The sequence below is a fragment of the Macrobrachium nipponense genome, chromosome 42 (assembly GCF_015104395.2).
Source record: "Macrobrachium nipponense isolate FS-2020 chromosome 42, ASM1510439v2, whole genome shotgun sequence".
Lineage (NCBI taxonomy): Eukaryota > Metazoa > Arthropoda > Malacostraca > Decapoda > Palaemonidae > Macrobrachium > Macrobrachium nipponense.
This window is the reverse complement of record NC_061103.1, coordinates 22054157-22073519: the sequence shown is the minus strand read 5'-3', so window position 1 is coordinate 22073519 and position 19363 is coordinate 22054157. Positions and strand designations below refer to the sequence as shown.

General features: G+C 42.2%; 1 protein-coding gene across 1 annotated transcript in view; it reads right to left on the bottom strand.

Annotated features, from left to right (window-relative positions):
- LOC135213420 (uncharacterized) overlaps positions 1 to 19363 on the bottom strand; it is a 37053-nt gene that overhangs the window by 15631 nt on the left and 2059 nt on the right. The window contains exons 2-4 of the mRNA XM_064247381.1: positions 3097 to 3292; positions 585 to 688; positions 174 to 354 (exon numbers count right to left, since the gene is read on the bottom strand). Of these exons, the coding sequence (XP_064103451.1) occupies positions 174 to 354; positions 585 to 688; positions 3097 to 3277 (466 nt within the window). The 5' untranslated portion in view covers positions 3278 to 3292. The remainder of the gene's footprint in view (positions 1 to 173; positions 355 to 584; positions 689 to 3096; positions 3293 to 19363) is intronic.

The following is a 19363-nucleotide window of genomic DNA, read 5'->3' as shown; positions in this document are numbered from 1 at the left end:
GCGCTAGCGGCGCTGTTAACTGAAATTTGTGCCGTAAAAGTATACCTTTAAAATGCCTTATTTTTTTAATGAATATTTTGACGACCGCCGTAAAACCGATTCGCCGTTGAGTGATTGCGCCGTTAACCGCGGGCCGCCTGTATTAATTTTCATAGATGGCATTGCTTACTTACTTAGAACATCTACCCAACAGCTGTAAAGAATCCCTTTCGCAGCCTGAGGAGTATTGGGCCGACTGTTCAAGATTTCCAGAAGAGGCGGCAATAAATTTACATTACTTGCATCACGAGCTTTCTGGTTGATTGAGGCGAACATCAAGTTATCTTCAGATTTTGCCAGATACTTGTCATATACCTGTCATTTTTATTGGTGAATTAAGATACCATTTAAAATATGTAAATCTAAAAGAGCTAATGAAATATATTTGCTATACTTGTAAAATAAACTGGTTAAGTGATTCAAATTAGAAATTTTATATTATATGGTGGCAACAATCTGTTACGATGTTCAACTTTTTTTTTTTTCAATGAAACTTTGTGAAGAACCAATGCCTTAATTAAACAAAGCTTTCCTAAATGAATTACCTCTTTGGCTTCTGTGAATTGTTCTTCTTTGAAGTAATGCATCCATAAGCAATTAGCTGGAGTGATGATTCCAATATTTGCATATTTTTCAACTAATGCAGATACTGGGGAAGAAAAATATTTGTTAAGAAATACTTCATTTACTGATTTTCATAATTTATAATACTTAAGTAAAAAAATTTTTTTTTTGACAATTCTTCCGTTTCCATTTCTGATTCATCACTGACAAGTGCCAACATGAATGATAAGAGCTTACAAATACGTAGTGTGAATGTGCATATACAAACACATACTAGCAGAATTAGAAACTATTAAACATGAAAGTAGTATATTTTTTATTATGCATCTTTATTGAAAGACTTTTATAACGATAAGATACCAAAATGTCTAGCCTAAATTATTTGTTCTACACATATTAACTGTACTTGTCTTTGCAACTTATCACTATACCAAGTCCCATCACTTTGATATCCAAATTTTCTTGTATAGTACTTTTCAAATTTTTGGGTATACAACAGACAACACTGGGGTAAGGAATGCTAATATTCTATGACAATACTGGAATAAGGTCAGGTTAGGCTGATACCGATGGGTTTATTTTCACCCACTACTACTGCACCTGTATTTGATATTTGCATTTTTATGAAAAAGTTTTACAAATAACCACATGAAAAGGATATTATATATAGTCTCACCTTTATATAATCTGATGACTTATGAAAAAGCAATTGAGATGTCCTATCTAATGTCCACTCTATATTTAACAGACTTCTTTCTCAATGTTTCTTATGAATGTATTCACCCCCTTTACTTAAATGATAGTTACATCCCACTTGATGTCCATTCTATATATCTCCAGGTTCCTAATTTCTAAAAATAATGAAGACATTCATAAAGTAGTTTATTCTTAGGTACTGGTACCTGTGAAGAGATTCACAAAGTAGGGTATTCTTAGGCACTGGTACCTTTATAATGATACGCTTAAGTGAAATTTTGAAACACTTACAACTTTTTTGTATTGTTTGATATGCTATGTACAAAACCTCTGGTTTCAATTGTTGACAGTTTTGTAGATTTAATATTATTTGTTTGGAAGGATGTTACCTTTTACTTGAATGCTAGCTTTTGGTCAATAGTTTGTAACAAATTTGTATTTGTTTTACTGTTATGCATTATGTTAAGTGTTATTCAACCATACTTCCTATTTCTGTTTATGCATTATGTTTAAATGTTATTCAACCATACTTCCCATTTCTGAATATTAAGTTGATTATCTAAAACGGCAAACATTTGAATGCAGTTTGCCCATATGTGTCCTTAATGTTCTTGCTTTTACTTTTGCTCGTTTCCCCCTTCTGATTATTATTTTTTCATCACACAGCCTTGCTAGGCTGTATCTCTCGGAATTTGGATCAGCACTAGCAGCTCCTGAGGGCCTAGCCTAATTCACTGTTTTTCTTGTTTTTCTTAAGGTGCTCACACTTTCTATTACTCTGGCTGTTGGCAAGTAATACACTTTTCTAAAGTACACACAACTGAAGGTTTGACCATCCAAATCCTAGATAGGTTCCTCCTAGGGCCATACTTTCTCTTCCCTTGTCTCTTAACTTTTGGTTCCCATGGTATAGCTACATTTATGTAAGATGCCTAAAGTTTCTTAATTACTAATATTAGGTCAATTCTAGTCTGTATCACATGTTTAGTCCTCACATAATAGTCTAAGAATTCATGTGCTTGAGTCAAGCCTACTGGCCTGAGTCATATGAACCTAGTTCAATAGCATGTATTTGCAAATTAGACTCTTCACAAAATTATACATCCATTTTTAGTGTTTTAAAGATACAGGTGGCATCTCACCGAAGATGGCAGTTGGCTCAGCGGTACTGGGTGTTCCCAAAAGTGGGTGGGTCCCCTTATCACCTACACTAACGACCATGTACTTAATAAGAAATAGTTTTTGTAACAAAAAATGACAAGAAAATGCTGCTATGCAATGGCAACAATATGTACAGTAGACATCATAAAAAGACTAATGGATTTTCAATCTGTTGTAATTTCTTGAAAGCTAAGTGTGGCAGAATTTCATGAGACCCACTACAAGGCATGGTGCTGGGGGAATGCAACGTATTTGCTAGAATTAAACATTGATCCTTACAATTTTGAGGTGCAATTTAATTGTAGGCCTATATTTTTGGGGGTAAGTCAGACCCTAAAATTAATAGTTTCATCATAACTATCTAACTATTACCAAACTTTCTGACTTTTAACACAGCTTTACTGTAGAACTGCTCCTTGAGAAACTTCTGCATTATCTCCCCTCTAGTATCAGACTTCAAGCACTTTATTGTACAAGGATAAATATTGTACTTCAAAAGGAATTATACTCCTATTCTTATTGCTAAAACCAAATTCATACACATACTTTAGCTATCAGTCACTGTGGTAAGAGAAAATCCAAACTATTTCATCCAACTGTGTATGGCTACACATAAAAATATCTTCTATAACTCACCTTTGGGCAAAAGCTCTGCCTTGTGTTGAAGAATGCCCATTATACCACCAGCTGGGAATTTGGCCTTTATATTGACAACATTGACATCAGTTTTATCAGCTAAGGCAGATAATTCTTCAAGAAACTCCTCTGCACGTCCAGCATTCATGTAGGCATTACACAACCTATTATTGTATGACATGTTTCTCCTTTGGTTCTGAAAAATATGTTCAAAGTATAAAATAATATCAGATCTATTTTTTCTTTACATTGTTTTTGTTATTAGCTAATTTATAACAAGTAGTTAACCCAAAGGGATTTGTTCAAATTATGAAATCTTTAAACCATGATTCTCAAATGATGGGTGATAATTGAATGGTAACTTGGAAGACATACATATGAACTGGACAGCAAATGATAGGGTGCTAATTGAATTGGTAACTTTGGAAAGACATACATATGAACTTGGGACCAGCCAGATAACTAAAACTACGAGTCTGGGTTCAATTACACCTCTGATTCTAATATAACACAGACTACCCCAGGATCTAATACATATATGAAAAGTAATTGAAAATTATACCTTAAGCGCAATCTCCAGTAACAATACTATGAAATCAATACAGTGCTAACCAAATAAGGTATTTGGTTAGCACCTGTATTGAAAGATAGAACTCGGGAAAATTCAAAAGACTGAGCATACGGAGCGAAGATTAACGTTTACCAAACCGTCTTAGGCAAACATGTAAAACAAGATTCAGACCGAGAAAAGAGAAGTAGATATTGGAGAGTACAGGCCAAGGCTCAGGCTACCTACAGGGAAGGGCACCAACACCTACTTCTAAAAGAACGCAAAAAGAACGCGAAAAACGGCGCACACTACAGAAGAATTCAGAACATTCCCTGTCACAAACTCAGTTAAACCTGTATTAGAACTTAAACTTTTTAAGTTTAATGTCATGTTTTAATTTCTCGATGCGCTTTTTCCTGAACCAAACGAGTAGGAGGCGGAGCTACAAAGGAAGTCTCAATACTAGCACTACCAAAAAGTGGCTTGATCGGTATGGTCTTGGCCTGCCACCTTGGTGGCCGCAAGTTTGATTCTTGGGCATCCATTGAGGAGTTAGAGATGTGTATTTCTGGTGATAGAAGTTCACTCTCGACGTGGCACGGAAGTCATGTCAAGCTGTTGGTCCCGTTGCTGAATAACCACTGGTTCCATTGCAAACATAAAAACAGACAAACTACCAAATTGCCTGGCCTGAGTGAGGATAGCTGCAGCTGAAGGGATACTAGGTAGGATAGAACTGAAAGGTTGCTTTTGCAATCTATCCGCTTCCCTTCTTAACTATATCTGACATATTCAGGCATAAAGTCCTCTGAATAATCCCCTACATTCCTCACATCTAGTTCCAAGATCACACACTTTACCCTTCAGCCAGTACAAACCAAATGGTGACCTACTTCAAATTTCAACATCCTGGTTACACCAAAAATCACAATTTTTGAAAGTAAATTGTATTTTTCCTAACTATACAAACTTCAGGTCCTTTACATAATTAATTACTTTTGGCGTAGCTGGAATTACGGCCGTTAAATTCTTGAACAAGGTGGTTAGGCAGTAACTACCATGTGGCAAGCGGATAGGCTAGCCTGCCTGGATGTAAACACTTCACTTTGCCTTTCCACCCTGGTTCAGATTGAGGGTGGCATGAGGTGGGCATATATGTAAAGGTCCTCAGGTTTGTATAGTTAGGAAGTGTACAATTTACTTTCAAAAATTGTGATTTGTTCCTACCACGATACAGTAAGTCCTCGGGTTACGCTGGTCTCGACTTACGATGTTTCGTGGTTACGAACGCGCCCCCATAAAAAAATATAAAAAATAATATTTTGCGTCGTTCCGTCTTACGCGGTTTAGCGTCGTAAGCAACGTAAACAAACGCGAACTAGTTCCAGGCGCACGGCGGAAGAATACGCTTTGTGGGGGAGAGACGGCCTCAGTCTCGCCCATACGCCATTTTGTTGTTTACACTGCCTCTCTCTCCCTCGTGTTGTATCGTTTTTGTACTTTTTGCTCTTTGTTATGGCTCCCAAGCGCAAGGCGGACTCTTCTGATGTAGTGCATCGAAGAAAAGAAAGGCCATCACCATGGAAATTAAGTGGACATTATAAAGCGATCCGAGAAGGGAGAAACGCCAACAAACATTGGCCGCTCGCTTGGCCTTAGCCGTTCGACCGTTGCTACCATTATCAAAGATAAAGAGCGCATCGTTGAACATGTGAAAGGATCTGCTCCTATGAAAGCGACCAGTGATAACTAAGCAGCGTAGTGGTCTAATAATTGAAATGGAAAGGTTATTGGTGCTTTGGTTGGAAGACCAAATCAAACGGCGTATCCCAGTCAGCCTTATGGTGATTCAGGAGAAGGCGAAAAGATTGTTTGAAGCGTTGAAAAAAGAAAGGGGGTGGAGGGAATTGAAAGTGAAGAGTTTGTGGCTAGTTAGGGGTTGGTTTATATGCGATTTAAGGCTCGGGCCATTACCATAACCTTAATTGGCAAGGTGAAGCTGCTAGTGGGGATGAGAAAGCAGCGACGTGAATTTCCTAAAGCGTTGTCTGAGATAATTAAGGAGGGGGTGGTTTTATTCTGCTCAGCAAGTGTTTAACGTAGACGAGACAGGTTTGTTTTGGAAACGTATGCCTAACCGCACTTACATCGCCAAGGAGGAGAAGTCAGCACCCGCGGTCATAAAGCCAGCTAATGTGAAAAAGAAAACCATTGTTCTTGAGTAGATTAAAGCCTTTACATAAAGCAAATGTGAGAATTGCTGTGGGGTAGACTAATCTGTAAAAGGAGCTAGCCTAGCTAATATACTTTGCTACTACCTAGATGCAATGAAGCCAACCCCAAAGGTAACAGGTTAGGCTAGGCTATTCGACATACTATACAACCATAGGCAAGCATCCTTCTGATCAGTGGAGGTTCTTTTTCTCTTCACTAACCTCCCCCAGTCTCTCCAGCACCGCAGCTTCCTCTCCAGTGTGCAAGCCAATCAAAACTAATAAAGGTAAGGAATTGTTCTCTCGTTGTTATTGATAGGTATTACATTAAATCATGTGGTCTTTTTCAATGTTCCGACTTACGCTGAAAATCGTGTTACGATGCATCGTAAGAACGGATCAACGTCGTAACTCGAGGACCCCCTGTATACAAACCCTCAGTCCTTTACATAAGGAAGACTCACTGATTGGTGGGAGGAATATGAGTGAGTCTTTCTTGAAAACTGACTGGGTTCTTACACACCTAGGGCTACTCCCCCTGGTCATAAGAGCAAGGAGGAGTGTCCTGCTTCTGACAACTTGATCGGAGTATAGGAGCTGCATGATCAAGAGTCAGACTTCTGGGCCTTTTCAAAACGAGTGAGTAATCGTAACTCATCCGAAAATGGGCTGTGAAGAATATTTAGAGTCGGAGGCATTAATGCAAAGTTCTGGAAGGGTTTGCATTATTGCCAGTCTCCTTCCTCCCCTTGGTAGAGGTAGGGGTGGGATTGGGGCTTGCTTCTATGATTCTAATAAAAAACATAAAAAGGATGCTCTATGTGTAAACTTACCATATCAAATCGCCCGACCTGCCAGTTGTAAGTTCAAGTTCCTAATCCTCAACCCGAAGGAAGAGGAGTGGAAGGACGAGGTGGAGAGCCCAGTCACTCTCTATCCTTCTTACCTCTAGAGCTGCACACCATAGGCGAGATGCAACTTGTCCTGTTGAAGAGCTGGGTAAGCAAACACAACCTGCAAGCATCCGCCCCCACCCTCCAAGTCAATGACGTTTGACAAGTACCCATCTACTGGACTATCCAACTGCAGAGAGTCCCCTCTAACTGTCTCGTAATATTTGGAGAAAGATGTGTCATCAGACACTCTGCAATGGCAGTCTGCAGCGGATAAAGACACGACACTCCATAATGGGTGTGTCGATCCTTATGGGTACAGTAGCACGCCAATAGGACATAGTAATGACTGATCTGGATCAACCAATACAAAGTCCCCAGCGTAGCTCATGACGATCTTGGAATCTTCAACAGCTGCTGACTGACTGAGCTCAGAGTGACCTGTCATGCATAGGAGACATAGTCACATGACAATCGCCTTTTGAAGGGTTATGCCGAGAACAACCATACATCGTCTATCTTGTTCGCCACTAATGTTGGGAGACGAGATGATGATTCTCTCAAAGCATGCACCCATCAGTCGATGGTCAATTGCCTTCTAGAGACTGAGGTCCCTGATGGCAAGACAGAAGTTCTCATAGTAGTTGAATCTCAACTAAGGAGAAACATTACTATATTGCTAGTGAACGACTAAGGTGAATGCGGACCTGTCTTCACAGTTGAATCGAGAGAAGTTCTCTCTCAAGATTCTGAATGTAGTTAACCCAAAGGGATTTGTTAAATTATTAAATCTTTTTAAACCATGATTCTCAAATGATGGGTGATAATTGAATGGTAACTTGGAAGACATACATATGAACTGGATGCAGCAGATAACTAAAACTACGAGTCTGGGTTCAATTACACCTCTGATTCCTAATAATTAACACATACTACCCAGGATCTAATACATATATGAAAAGTAATTGAAAATTATACCTTAAGCGCAATCTCCAGTAACAATACTATGAAATCAATACAGTGCTAACCAAATAAGGTATTTGGTTAGCACTGTATTGAAGATTAGACTAGGGAAATATTCAAAGACTGAGCATACGGAGCGAAGATTAACGTTTACCAAACCGTCTTAGGCTACATGTAAACAAAAGATTCAGACCGAGAAAAGAGAAGTAGATATTGGAGAGTACAGGCCAAGGCTCAGGCTACCTACAGGGAAGGGCACCAACACCTTACTTCTAAAAGAACGCAAAGAACGCGAAAACGGCGCACACTACAGAAGAATTCAGAACATTCCCTGTCACAAACTCAGTTAAACCTGTATTAGAACTTAAACTTTTTAAGTTTAATGTCATGTTTTAATTTCTCGATGCGCTTTTCCTGAACCAACGAGTAGGAGGCGAGCTACAAAGGAAGTCTCAATACTAGCACTACCAAAAAAGTGCTTGATCGGTATGGTCTTGGCCTGCCACCTTGGTGGCCGCAAGTTTGATTCTTGGGCATTCCATTGAGGAGTTAGAGATGTGTATTTCTGGTGATAGAAGTTCACTCTCGACGTGGCACGGAAGTCATGTCAAGCTGTTGGTCCCGTTGCTGAATAACCACTGGTTCCATGCAACATAAAAACAGACAAACTACCAAATTGCCTGGCCTGAGTGAGGATAGCTGCAGCTGAAAGGGATACTAGGTAGGATAGAACTGAAAGGTTGCTTTTGCAATCTATCCGCTTCCATTCTTAACTATATCTGACATATTCAGGCATAAAGTCCTCTGAATAATCCCCTACATTCCTCACATCTAGTTCCAAGATCACACACTTTACCCTTCAGCCAGTACAAAACCAAATGGTGACCTACTTCAAATTTCAACATCCTGGTTACACCAAAAATCACAATTTTTTGAAAGTAAAGTTGTGTTTTTCCTAACTATACAAACTCAGGTTCCTTTATCATAATTAATTACTTTTGGCGTAGCTGGAATTACGGCCATTAAATTCTTGAACAAGGTGGTTAGGCAGTAAACTACCATGTGGCAAGCGGATAGGCTAGCCTGCCTGGATGTAAACACTTCACTTTGCCTTTCCACCCTGGTTCAGATTGAGGGGTGGCATGAGGTGGGCATATATGTAAAGGTCCTCAGGTTTGTATAGTTAGGAAGTGTACAATTTACTTTCAAAAATTGTGATTTGTTCCTACACGATACAGTAAGTCCTCGGGTACGCTGGTCGGTCTCGACTTACGATGTTTCGTGGTTACGAACGCGCCCCCATAAAAATATAAAAAATAATATTTTGCGTCGTTCCGTCTTACGCGGTTTAGCGTCGTAAGCAACGTAAACAAACGCGAAACTAGTTCCAGGCGCACGGCGGATCGAAGAATACGCTTTGTGGGGGAGAGGACGGCCTCAGTCCTCGCCCATACGCCATTTTGGTTGTTTACACTGCCTCTCTCTCCCTCGTGTTGTATCGTTTTTGTAACTTTTTGCTCTTTGTTATGGCTCCCAAGCGCAAGGCGGACTCTTCTGATGGTAGTGCATCGAAGAAAAGAAAGGCCATCACCATGGAAATTAAAGTGGACATTATAAAGCGATCCGAGAAGGGAGAAACGCCAACAAACATTGGCCGCTCGCTTGGCCTTAGCCGTTCGACCGTTGCTACCATTATCAAAGATAAAAGAGCGCATCGTTGACATGTGAAAGGATCTGCTCCTATGAAAGCGACAGTGATAACTAAGCAGCGTAGTGGTCTAATAATTGAAATGGAAAGGTTATTGGTGCTTTGGTTGGAAGACCAAAATCAACGGCGTATCCCAGTCAGCCTTATGGTGATTCAGGAGAAGGCGAAAAGATTGTTTGAAGCGTTGAAAAAAGAAAAGGGGGAGGGAAGTGAAAGTGAAGAGTTTGTGGCTAGTAGGGGTTGGTTTATGCGATTTAAGGCTCGGGCCAATTACCATAACCTTAAATTGCAAGGTGAAGCTGCTAGTGGGGATGAGAAAGCAGCGAGTGAATTTCCTAAAGCGTTGTCTGAGATAATTAAGGAGGGGGTTGGGTTATTCTGCTCAGCAAGTGTTTAACGTAGACGAGACAGGTTTGTTTTGGAAACGTATGCCTAACCGCACTTACATCGCCAGGAGGAGAAGTCAGCACCCCGGTCATAAAGCCAGCTAATGTGAAAAAGAAAAACCATTGTTCTTGAGTAGATTAAAGCCTTTACATAAAGCAAATGTGAGAATTGCTGTGGGGTAGACTAATCTGTAAAAGGAGCTAGCCTAGCTAATATTACTTTGCTTACTACCTAGATGCAATGAAGCCAACCCCAAAGGTAACAGGTTAGGCTAGGCTATTCGACATACTATACAACCATAGGCAAGCATCCTTCTGATCAGTGGAGGTTCTTTTTCTCTTCACTAACCTCCCCCAGTCTCTCCAGCACCGCAGCTTCCTCTCCAGTGTGCAAGCCAATCAAACTAATAAAGGTAAGGAATTGTTTCTCTCGTTGTTTATGATAGTATTTACATTAAATCATGTGGTATTTTTCAATGTTCGACTTACGCTGAAAATCGTGTTTACGATGCATCGTAAGAACGGATCAACGTCGTAACTCGAGGACCCCCTGTATACAAACCCTCAGTCCTTTACATAAGGAAGACTCACTGATTGGTGGGAGGAATATGGGGAGTGAGTCTCTTGTAACTGACTGGAGTTCTACACACCTAGGCTACTCCCCCTGGTCATAAGAGCAAGGAGGAGTGTCCTGCTTCTGACAACTTGATCGGAGTATAGGAGCTGCATGATTAAGAGTCAGACTTCTGGGCCTTTTCGAAACGAGTGAGTAATCGTAACTCATCCGAAAATGGGCTGTGAAGAATATTTAGAGTCGGAGGCATTAATGCAAAGTTCTGGGAAGGGTTTGCATTATTGCCAGTCTCCTTCCTCCCCTTGGTAGAGGTAGGGGTGGGATTGCTTCTATGATTCTAATTAAAAAACATAAAAAGGATGCTCTATGTGTAAACTTACCATATCAATCGCCCGACCTGCCAGTGTAAGTTCAATTCCTATCCTCAACCCGAAGGAAGAGGAGTGGAAGGACGAGGTGGAGAGCCCAGTCACTCTCGTATCCTTCTTACCTCTAGAGCTGCACACCATAGGCGAGATGCAACTTGTCCTGTTGAAGGAGCTGGGTAAGCAAACACAACCTGCAAGCATCCACCACCAGTCCAAGGAAATGACGTTTGACAAGTACCCATCTACTGGACTATCCAACTGCAGAGAAGTCTCTCACTGTCTCGTAATATTTGGAGAAAGATGTGTCATCAGACACTTCTGCAATGGCAGTCTGCAGCGATAAAGACACGACACTCCATAATGGGTGTCGATCCTTATGGGTACAGTAGCACGCCAATAGGACATAGTAATGACTGATCTGGATCAACCAATACAAAGTCCACAGCGTAGCTCATGACGATCTTGGAATCTTCAACAGCTGCTGACTGACTGAGCTCAGAGTGACCTGTCATGCTAGGAGACATAGTCACATGACAATCGCCTTTTGAAGGGTTATGCCGAGAACAACCATACAAATCGTCTATCTTGTTCGCCACTAATGTTGGGAGACGAGATGATGATTCTCTCAAAGCATGCACCCATCAGTCGATGGTCCAATTGCCTTCTAGAGACTGAGGTCCCTGATGCAGACAGAAGTTCTCATAGTAGTTTGAATCTCAACTAAGGAGAAACTTACTACTATGCTAGTGAACGACTAAGGTGAATGCGGACCTGTCTTCACAGTTGAATCGAGAGAAGTTCTCTCTAAAGATTCTGAATGTAGTTTAACCCAAAGGGATTTGTTCAAATTATGAAATCTTTAAACCATGATTCTCAAATGATGGGTGATAATTGAATGGTAACTTGGAAGACATACATATGAACTGGACAGCAGATAACTAAAACTACGAGTCTGGGTTCAATTACACCTCTGATTCTAATAATTAACACGACTACCCCAGGATCTAAATCATATATGAAAAGTAATTGAAAATTATACCTTAAGCGCAATCTCCAGTAACAATACTATGAAATCAATACAGTGCTAACCAAATAAGGTATTGGTTAGCACTGTATTGAAAGATTAGACTAGGGAAATATTCAAAGACTGAGCATACGGAGCGAAGATTAACGTTTACCAAACCGTCTTAGGCAAACATGTAAAACAAGATTCAGACCGAGAAAAGAGAAGTAGATATTGGAGAGTACAGGCCAAGGCTCAGGCTACCTACAGGGAAGGGCACCAACACCTTACTTCTAAAAGAACGCAAAGAACGCGAAAAACGGCGCACACTACAGAAGAATTCAGAACATTCCCTGTCACAAACTCAGTTAAACCTGTATTAGAACTTAAACTTTTTAAGTTTAATGTCATGTTTTTAATTTCTCGATGCGCTTTTCCTGAACCAAACAGTAGGAGGCGGAGCTACAAAGGAAGTCTCAATACTAGCACTACCAAAAAGTGGCTTTGATCGGTATGGTCTTGGCCTGCCACCTTGGTGGCCGCAAGTTTGATTCTTGGGCATTCCATTGAGGAGTTAGAGATGTGTATTTCTGGTGATAGAAGTTCACTCTCGACGTGGCACGGAAGTCATGTCAAGCTGTTGGTCCCGTTGCTGAATAACCACTGGTTCCATCAACATAAAAACAGACAAACTACCAAATTGCCTGGCCTGAGTGAGGATAGCTGCAGCTGAAGGGATACTAGGTAGGATAGAACTGAAAGGTTGCTTTTGTCAATCTATCCGCTTCCCTTCTTAACTATATCTGACATATTCAGGCATAAAGTCCTCTGAATAATCCCCTACATTCCTCACATCTAGTTTCCAAGATCACACACTTTACCCTTCAGCCAGTACAAACCAAATGGTGACCTACTTCAAATTTCAACATCCTGGTTACACCAAAAATCACAATTTTTGAAAGTAAATTGTATTTTCCTAACTATACAAACTTCAGGGCCTTTACATAATTAATTACTTTTGGCGTAGCTGGAATTACGGCCATTAAATTCTTGAACAAAGGTTGGTTAGGCAGTAACTACCATGTGGCAAGCGGATAGGCTAGCCTGCCTGGATGTAAACACTTCACTTTGCCTTTCCACCCTGGTTCAGATTGAGGGGTGGCATGAGGTGGGCATATATGTAAAGGTCCTCAGGTTTGTATAGTTAGGAAGTGTACAATTTACTTTCAAAAATTGTGATTGTTCCTACACGATACAGTAAGTCCTCGGGTTACGCTGGTCTCTGACTACGATGTTTCGTGGTTACGAACGCGCCCCCATAAAAATATAAAAAAATAATAATATTTTTGCGTCGTTCCGTCTTACGCGGTTTAGCGTCGTAAGCAACGTAAACAAACGCGAAACTAGTTCCAGGCGCACGGCGAAGAATACGCTTTGTGGGGGTAGGAGACGGCCTCAGTCCTCGCCCATACGCCATTTTGGTTGTTTACACACTGCCTCTCAATCTCCCTCGTGTTGTATCGTTTTTGTAACTTTTTGCTCTTTGTTATGGCTCCCAAGCGCAAGGCGGACTCTTCTGATGGTAGTGCATCGAAGAAAGAAAGGCCATCACCATGGAAATTAAAGTGGACATTATAAAGCGATCCGAGAAGGGAGAAACGCCAACAAAACATTGGCCCGCTCGCTTGGCCTTAGCCGTTCGGACCGGTTTTGCTACCATTATCAAAGATAAAGAGCGCATCGTTGAACATGTGAAACAGGATCTGCTCCTATGAAAGCGACAGTGATAACTAAGCAGCGTAGTGGTCTAATAATTGAAATGGAAAGGTTATTGGTGCTTTGGTTGGAAGACCAAAATCAACGGCGTATCCCAGTCAGCCTTATGGTGATTCAGGAGAAGGCGAAGATTGTTTGAAGCGTTGAAAAAAAGAAAAAAGAGGGGGAAGGGTAAGTGAAAGTGAAGAGTTTGTGGCTAGTAGGGGTGGTTTATGCGATTTAAGGCTCGGGGCCAATTACCATAACCTTAAATTGCAAGGTGAAGCTGCTAGTGGGGATGAGAAAGCAGCGAGTGAATTTCCTAAAGCGTTGTCTGAGATAATTAAGGAGGGGGTTTATTCTGCTCAGCAAGTGTTTAACGTAGACGAGACAGGTTTGTTTTGGAAACGTATGCCTAACCGCACTTACATCGCCAAGGAGGAGAAGTCAGCACCCGGTCATAAAGCCAGCTAATGTGAAAAAGAAAACCATTGTTCTTGAGTAGATTAAAGCCTTTACATAAAGCAAATGTGAGAATTGCTGTGGGGTAGACTAATCTGTAAAAGGAGCTAGCCTAGCTAATATTACTTTGCTTAACTACCTAGATGCAATGAAGCCAACCCCAAAGGTAACAGGTTAGGCTAGGCTATTCGACATACTATACAACCATAGGCAAGCATCCTTCTGATCAGTGGAGGTTCTTTTTCTCTTCACTAACCTCCCCCAGTCTCATCCAGCACCGCAGCTTCCTCTCCAGTGTGCAAGCCAATCAAACTAATAAAGGTAAGGAATTGTTCTCTCGTTGTTATTGATAGGTATTTACATTAAATCATGTGGTATTTTTCAATGTTCCGACTTACGCTGAAAATCGTGTTTACGATGCATCGTAAGAACGGATCAACGTCGTAACTCGAGGACCCCCTGTATACAAACCCTCAGTCCTTTACATAAGGAAGACTCACTGATTGGTGGGAGAATATGAGTGAGTCTCTTGAACTGACTGGAGTTCTACACACCTAGGCTACTCCCCCTGGTCATAAGAGCAAGGAGGAGTGTCCTGCTTCTGACAACTTGATCGGAGTATAGGAGCTGCATGATCAAGAGTCAGACTTCTGGGCCTTTTCAAAACGAGGGTGAGTAATCGTAATCGTCGAAAACCAAAATGGGCTGTGAAGAATAGTTTTCGGAGTCGGAGGCATTAAATGCAAGTTCTGGGAAGGGTTTGCATTATTGCCAGTCTCCTTCCTCCCCTTGGTAGAGGTAGGGGTGGGATTGCTTCTATGATTCTAATAAAAAACATCAAAAAGGATGCTCTATGTGTAAACTTACCATATCAATCGCCCGACCTGCCAGTGTAAGTTCAATTCCTATCCTCCGAACTCCCGAAGGAAGAGGAGTGGAAGGACGAGGTGGAGACCCGCCCAGTCACTCTCGTATCCTTCTTACCTCTAGAGCTGCACACCATAGGCGAGATGCAACTTGTCCTGTTGAAGGAGCTGGGTAAGCAAACACAACCTGCAAGCATCCGCCACCAGTCCAAGGAAATGACGTTTGACAAGTACCCATCTACTGGACTATCCAACTGCAGAGAAGTCTCTCACTGTCTCGTAATATTTGGAGAAATGATGTGTCATCAGACACTTCTGCAATGGCAGTCTGCAGGGCGGATAAAGACACGACACTCCATAATGGGTGTCGATCCTTATGGGTACAGTAGCACGCCAATAGGACATAGTAATGACTGATCTGGATCAACCAATACAAAGTCCACAGCGTAGCTCATGACGATCTTGGAATCTTCAACAGCTGCTGACTGACTGAGCTCAGAGTGACCTGTCATGCATAGGAGACATAGTCACATGACAATCGCCTTTTGAAGGGTTATGCCGAGAACACCATACAAATCGTCTATCTTGTTCGCCACTAATGTTGGGAGACGAGATGATGATTCTCTCAAAGCATGCACCCATCAGTCGATGGTCAATTGCCTTCTAGAGACTGAGGTCCCTGATGGCAAGACAGAAGTTCTCATAGTAGTTGAATCTCAACTAAGGAGAAACATTACTATATGCTAGTGAACGACTAAGGTGAATGCGGACCTGTCTTCACAGTTGAATCGAGAGAAGTTCTCTCTCAAGATTCTGAATATAGAAAAAGTCCCGTCGATGACACCAACCAGTAAAGACGGCTTTAATTCCTGTTGTTTTACATAGAACTGAAAACACTAAACTGCTATTACATTGCTGTTTGGCGAGAAGTCAGAGTTTGCAATGAAAGCAGAGCGTCTTCCAGTAATGACAACAGAGATTGTACTGCCTGAAGAACCACTTCTCATGGGCTGGATCAGGGAGGACATTTCTATTTACTTTGGAAGCAGAGCTGGCAGGGTGGGGAACAGGCGAAGTCTTCCGTTATTCATCTACAATTCGGGGTGAACAAAATAATTGCACACCTACGAATTAAGAGATGTATTTAGAAGACAAACTCAGATTGTCTGAAGAAAATAATTCCGAGTCATTGCAGTGGCAGGTGTGATGATGCGGAAGACTAGGCTACAGACTTCTGTTCCCGCAAGGTAAAACAGAAAGATGATAACGAGTCTAGTGAGATATCTCTGTCTGAAAATTCCTGCGACGGCAAAAAGGTGATGCAGGAGAGATGGTCATACATGTATGCGCGAATTCCAGCAAACCAGAGACTTAAGTCTGTGATTGCTGGGTAGAGATTCTAATCGGTAGTCAATCATCGCAGAGGAGGAGAGACAATACCCGACCGAACTATCTCGGAGAGCCAGCCGTACTGGAAGTGGCTGGCAGTGCCATACACCGTTAGCTCTCGCTAACTTGTCATCCTGAGTTGCCAGGTATTCCATTCCATGAAGGAATGGGTTCAGCTATAACCATCGAGTGCAAGAAAAATATGGTCAAGCATTTGCATTTTAACTGAAATGCGAGTGATATCCGGTCTGGTGAGTCACCTGAGCGACTCTTACTATCCTTCCGCTCCATGCCTGGTCCTGACTGTGAGCGTACTCTGCCATCTGGACCTTGGCTGCACGGTCACCTGTACACTTGATGACACTCGCGAGCGGCTGAGACGGTTCCCGGTCCAGAGCTGGAACCTCTGGAGCTGGGAGCAGAGGTACCAGTGGTGGCTGGTACCTCCATGGTCCCCGTCTTCTTCTTCCCTGAGGAAGGAGATACGGGCCCCGTTCCCGGAGGACCAGCGGAAAACCAACCTGTTTCACCGGAGCAAGACAGACCCTTAGAAGTCCCTGTGCAAGATTTCTTGGGGGGGAGGAGGAGGAGGCCACCTTCTTCTTCCTCGGTTGGGGGCCTTGGAAGTCGAAGGGGAAGAGGCAGCAGAAGCACACGACGACGATGAAGATGACGACGACACCTTTCCTCTTCTTCTCCAACTTCCTCAGGGTGGCAGATGGTTCTCCCATCCAGGAAGAGGGTGTGGCAGCTGCCAAAGCAGCAGGCCCCAGCGCGACCTGGGAAGGAGGACCTGACGGAGCAGCAGTGGAGAGAATGCTTCCTCGAGGAGGGTTACGAAATTCTCTCACATGGCAGGCGAAGCGTCTGCCACGACCGAGGCTGGTCGGTCGCACGAACGTGACCGTCGTCTGGGTGGGGCTGAGCATGCACCTGACTGGAGAGAGCCTATACCGTCCTCCAACTCATCCAAATCCTCGTCAAGGGCGAAACCTCTCAAGAGGACTGGATGGGGAGCCTCCACCGGTCTCTGCGTGGACGGTCCCACGGGACCGTCACGTCAACCCTGGGAACAGAGCAATCACCAAGACAAGTGATCAACGACAAGGCGCGAGTCACCTGAGCGACTCGCTCCTTTCTTCCACCCTGTGCCCGAGTCATGACGGTGAGCGGACTCAGCGTCAACGACTCTGGTTGCATGCGAATCCGAAGATTACGTACACTCGGGGACTCGCGAACGAGTGCCCGACACGGAGCTAATCTTAGGGGCAGAACCTCTGGGACTAGCAGCAGAAGTGCGAACCGAAGTTTGCGCTTCTATGGCTCCTGACACGCTAGACCCTGGGGACAGCATGACGGTTCCCATTCCTGAAGGAACGGGAGAGCCAGCGGAAGACCCAACCGCCACCTCAGTGAGAAGACAGACCCTTAGAAGTCCCTGTGCGAGATTTCTTAAGGGGGGAGACAACCTTCTCCTTCTGCGGCAAAGAGCCTTTAGGAGTTGAAGGGGTGGAGACTGATGAAAATATGATCATCTCGAAGAGGAGGATAACGACACTTGATGAGCTCTCTTCCTCTTTGATTCCTCCAAATTCTGACACACTTCTACCATCAGGAATAGATAAACATCACAGGGCAGCGCGAAAGCTTCGTCCAGTGATGTAACTCCAGGGTAGTAGTGGTAAATGAATATGATTATCAGCAGGGGATCAGTACACACACTCGAGGATCAGTATCACAACATGCTTAGAGTCACAGGTACAATTCCAAGGTTAGGATAACCAATACGAAGAGCTATCCAACCAATACTGCTATAAACACAATCACCACTGTTAGTCTGTAAAATAAAGAAAAAATGATTTAAAGTAATAAGGATACTCCTCTCGCATCCAAGGGCACCGCCCTCCGAAGTGAGAGGAGATCCCCCAAACACCAATAGTAAGTGAAAGGATGAGTGGGGAAGAGAAATTACCATAAAAAATAAAACAAAGGACAAACCTCTGAAGTTCCCCTCAGTAATTCCCAAGTGTAAGCGTGAATTTCGGATGAATAAGTCTTGTTACAGGATCAATATCACTCACGTTAAATACATGTCTCGTCCTCAAGTTAAATACATATCTCGTCCTCACGTTAAAGGGCAAAAGAATATAAATAATAAAGAATTTGGCATACCTTTGCCGCCGACTCTTACCACAAAGTAGAAAGGCAGCTATAAAGGCTATCACAAAAAGTGGGTTGTATATTAAATGAATTGATTGAATTTAATATTAATATCAAACACCATATATACATATTTAAAAAAAATAAACCAGAAAGATCCCACTGGGAAAAATTATCAATAACCAGTCAGCAAGAGCTCACAAACACACGTCTTCATCGGAAGACGGCCGAAGGCAAAGTGGAGTGTTTGCATCCTGGTAGGCTGGCATACCCGCCTGCCACATGGTAGTTAATGCCTAACCACCTTGTTCAAGAATTTAACGGCCGTAATTCCAGCTACAACAACCGAAAGTAATTCCTTATGTAAAGGACTGAGGGTTTGTATATCGTGTAGGAACAATCATTCTTACATAGCCTGATGTTATTGGTTTTTGCTTCTGGTGGAAGACATCATGGGGAAAATGAAATGACAATACCGTAAACAGGTACAAAACAGCCCAACTTCATAGAATACCAACTGTCTAAGTGAAACAGCGGCAAGGAGAATTCTGACAGAGTTAAAACATTCGAAACACACTTGGTGAACAGGTGAACTAAACAGGCATCCAGGCAGCCATTCATTTTTTTTTTTAATGCTGACTCATGTAATCGGCACAGAGATATATAAGCTAAATTTAACAATAGGTAAAATTCATCTTTAATAATTGGTTGGTGTATGCTAGCTTACAGCAGGGATTTATCACGAATCAGGTAATTTTTCAATGATAAAGTTCCATTTTTGTGGCAATACCAAAATTGCCACTGCCTTTGTTAATGTTATGTACCATTATCATTTGTCAATTTTAATAATATATGTCCTTTTAGTAATAAAAGTACCAATGAGTACTGATCACAAATCCTCAGTGTCCTGATTTAAGACATCAAGAAGAAAACTACCAAGGAAATAAGAGCATGGAGAGTCCAAAAGGTCCCAGATC